At 53.5% G+C, this 4139-nt stretch overlaps 1 protein-coding gene across 1 annotated transcript in view; it reads left to right on the forward strand.

Annotated features, from left to right (window-relative positions):
* Window positions 1–2367, forward strand: part of SLIT1 (slit homolog 1 (Drosophila)) — a 53509-nt gene extending 51142 nt beyond the window's left edge. Inside the window, 1 exon segment of the mRNA XM_010000149.1 lies at window positions 2282–2367. Within this exon segment, the coding sequence (XP_009998451.1) occupies window positions 2282–2367 (86 nt within the window).
* Window positions 2368–4139: the final 1772 nt, after the last annotated feature.

Consider the following 4139-nt stretch of genomic DNA (forward strand, 5'->3'; position numbering starts at 1 on the left):
CCCCCCGGAGCCAAGGACCTCGCTTTGCCCTGCAGCCGTGGTGCTGCTGTCCGGGTGTTCCTGAACTGCTGCTGCATCGGAGGAGCCCAGTGGAGGGTAGAGCTGTTGCATCTAGAGGGTTGGGGGAGAAAAAAAAATTAAGGAAAAAAAATCACCCACAAACAAAGCAAATGTGTAGATAGAGAATTTTTTTAATGAACTGCAGCTTCACAGGTGTGTGGATACGGGGTGGGCGCTCTGCCCAGGTGCTCCCTGCAGTGCTCTGCCTTTCCCCTCCAGCACAGCCCCACAGCTGCGGAGGGCAGCGCCTGTGTCCCTCTGTGTCCCCTCCTTGGCAGCCCTGTGCCTTGCATCCAGTCAGGTGAGCCGGGGGCTTTTCCAACAGGTGGGACTGGAGCAGAGGGTCCTGATGTGGCCAAGCTTCATGGGCCATGGCAGCCTGTGGCTGGCAGAGGGCTGTGTGGTGTAGTCAGCATTCCATGGTCCCGGTGAGTCCAGAGCCCAGCTCCTTGTCCTCTCTTCTGGCAGCCCTGGCCTCCCCACTGAGTATCATCCTGATGGCATCTGCAGCAAGCAGCTGCCCAGTGCCCAGCCTGGGGTGCCAGTGCCCAGAGCATCCCAAATAATGTCACGAGCTCCACAGCTGCAGCCTGACCTGCCTGTGACACCCCTGGGCTGTGCTTCCTGACCAGGTTCTGGGGCACACAGGGCATGGCTGCAGCCCAGTGTGGTGGTGTCGGGGCCACACTGGGTACAGCAAGACCGGGGTAGTCCCCAGAGCACTGAGTGGGAAGCTGGGCACAGATGTCCATGGGGGTCCCAGCACCAGCCCTGGACTGTGCTGAAGGGGCCATGAATGGCCACAAGCCAGCCACGTGGCTCTGCTCAGAAGTGGAAGCCACTCAGGACAGCATGGGGATCCTGTTCATCCAGGGCTCTGCAGCTCAACATGGAGTCCCAGCCCAGTGAGCTGGGGCAGGAGGCTGCTAGGACAGCCAGAGGGTGGGGTTGCTGTGCCCCTAACTGGAGCTTGAGACTTGTGGATGCTTGGGCCACTTGAAACAGCTGAAGAAGCCCAAGCCAGCAAGCCTGGAGCTTACACACGACTGCCAGGGTAGGTCCCACCTGCTCCTGGACTCAAAGCCCACAATGGATTCTCTGGGCTGCTGTGGGAGCAGGGGTAATGCCACTGCAGCATGGGGAGCCCATGCTGGGGTACTGTACACACCCCCAACCTCTGCAGCGTTGCTTCTACATCTGTGGGGATCATGGATGGTGCGAGCCCAACCTGCATGCACCTGGACAGTGCCTCGCCACATCACCTGGATGGACAAACTCCTGCCAGGGCTGCAGCCCTGGCTCCCTCTGTCTCACCACTCCAGCCCATCGGCTTCTGGTCAGCACTGCTGGCTGCACCAGGCTCCAGGCACCTCCACCGAGTGCAGCCAGCTCCTTGGCTGCCATCACCAGCCCTGGTCACCACCAGCATCCAGGAGATTCTCACCACCACAGGGACATGGGTCTGCTGTGCCCCTAACTGGAGCTTGAGACTTGTGGATGCTTGGGCCACTTGAAACAGCTGAAGAAGCCCAAGCCAGCAAGCCTGGAGCTTACACACGACTGCCAGGGTAGGTCCCACCTGCTCCTGGACTCAAAGCCCACAATGGATTCTCTAGGCTGCTGTGGGAGCAGGGGTAATGCCACTGCAGCATGGGGAGCCCATGCTGGGGTACTGTACACACCCCCAACCTCTGCAGCGTTGCTTCTACATCTGTGGGGATCATGGATGGTGCGAGCCCAACCTGCATGCACCTGGACAGTGCCTCGCCACATCACCTGGATGGACAAACTCCTGCCAGGGCTGCAGCCCTGGCTCCCTCTGTCTCACCACTCCAGCCCATCGGCTTCTGGTCAGCACTGCTGGCTGCACCAGGCTCCAGGCACCTCCGCCGAGTGCAGCCAGCTCCTTGGCTGCCATCACCAGCCCTGGTCACCACCAGCATCCAGGAGATTCTCACCACCACAGGGACATGGTTCTGCCACAAACATCCTCCCCACAGGAGCCCCCTCTGCCACACAGAGGAGCTGGGACGCATCTCATTTTGCCCATGGCCTGGCCAGGGATTGGTTGTGTTGTGTTTCTGTTCTTGCCGTACGCTAACCGCTAAAGTATCTCTTTATACAGAATACTTACAGATTCTAATATATATTTGTATTTCATTTTGTTATAGTATTTTTATATGTTCGGGGTCAACAAATGATGTTTTCTTTTTGTTTACAGATGCTACTGGGCAGGAAAATGACGGTGGCTTTGTTTGGCCCGTGGGGTTTGTGTGTGTCACTGTTGAAGACGCTGGTTTGTACTAGGCTGGCGAGGGAGGCACTGAGCATCCTTCCGCTGGCAGAGGCTGTATTGTTTTAGGAGCTGTTTGGTATTGTCTATGTTGTCTTCCATGTGAACATGACATTTATTCATTCAGAGGCTTGGCCTCTTCTTTCCTGGAGAGGAGAAGTGGGCAGCTGGTGCTCAGGAGCTGCTGGGCATACGAGGAGGTGGCACAGGCTGAGGAGATGGATGATGATCTGCCACTCTTGGCACAGCCTCAGCCACATCCTCTGGCCAGAGCATCACCCATGTGGATGTGCAGCCCCAGGCTGACGAGTCGTCTCCAGGGAGAACCTGGGTCACTCTTCCAAGACCTTGCAAAAGGAGCCTGGGTGGTGCATGGGGCAGCATGGGATGCCTAAGGGCCAGGTGCCTGCTGTGGGGATGGAGCAGCTGTGGGGAAAACTGGGCACCTCTAGCTCTTTGGGGAACAGACTGGGGTTCCTGGGCAGCACCGAGGGGTTGCACTGTTCATGCCACAAACACAAATCTGATGCAGAAAGTGGCACCACCAGCTCAGACGCTAGTGTGGGAACACTCATATCCCCCTCAGGCATTTATATTCCCCCTCCAGAGAGCAGAGGTCCCAGGTGCCAGCTTGCTGCCCCCACCTTCCCCCCACCCCCGGCAATGCACTCACTCACCTTTGCCCTCCTCCAGTTATCACACCAAACAAACACTGATATCAAAGAAACGTTTAATAAGCTGCAATAAAATACGGACCTTTAGAAAGCTCATAGGGTGAATATCGACAGTAGAGGAAGAAAAGAAAACAAGGTGGTGGGAATCCTTGAGGAGTTTAGATCTGAGTCAGGGACCTTTTACCTGGAACAAGAACACAACTTCTTCCATAGGCTAGGATGAAATAAAAGACAGGAGCACAGAGTTCACAAAATGCCAACATTTAGAGAGTTGATACATATTCAAAGTTCAAATGACCCAGCTCTTATAGCTATACATATTGATTTAAAGCAACTTAATATAATTTTCTTTTCTTTTTTATCTTTTTTTTTTTTTCTTTTTTATATATACACTTTCAAAGGTTCATCAGGTGAGGTATGTAAACATTATCTAATGGAAACCCCTCTCCACATTTCCAACTGAGAATTCACAGCAAACAGTTCATTTTCCCAACTTGCGACACAGTACTTCCCACTTCCCAATGCCACCAGGAATTCCCAAGCCCGGGCCCCCCCAGGCCCAGCCACTGGCTCCCATTTCCCACCACTGGTCTGTACAGTTCACATTGCTTAGGCTCAAACATACAGTACCGGACAGGAGGACTTTTCAGCTCAGTGTCTAAAATTCATATAGAAACAAACAGAGAAACAAAACTCTCCCAGGGAATTTGGCACAGATGAAGGAAAAACATTTGCCATAGGGTTGGAGATAATACTTAAATGCTGAGCATCCTAAGAAAAAAAAAATTACTGGGTTGATTTTCCCTTTTTTTTTTTTTTTTTTTTTTTTTTTTTTACCACACCTGTTCAAAGGGCAAAGGATGAGAGGGGCTGGTGAGGGGCACTGGAGGGCCAGGACCCAGCAGCACCCCTCACTCCACCCTCCAAAGTCAGGGACCCATCATCATAATAGGAGCAATGAATCAGCTGAAGCTGCCCCACACAGCCAGCCAGGCTCGGGGGGGTGTGCTACCAGCAATCACTTCAAGAAAAAAGGGGTTAAAAAAAAGGAAAAGATTAAAAATCCAAACACACTTAGGACAAAACCAGCCAAATTACTTGGAACCTCCTAG

The sequence above is a fragment of the Chaetura pelagica genome, unplaced genomic scaffold (assembly GCF_000747805.2).
Source record: "Chaetura pelagica isolate M959 unplaced genomic scaffold, ChaPel_1.0 scaffold436, whole genome shotgun sequence".
NCBI lineage: Eukaryota > Metazoa > Chordata > Aves > Apodiformes > Apodidae > Chaetura > Chaetura pelagica.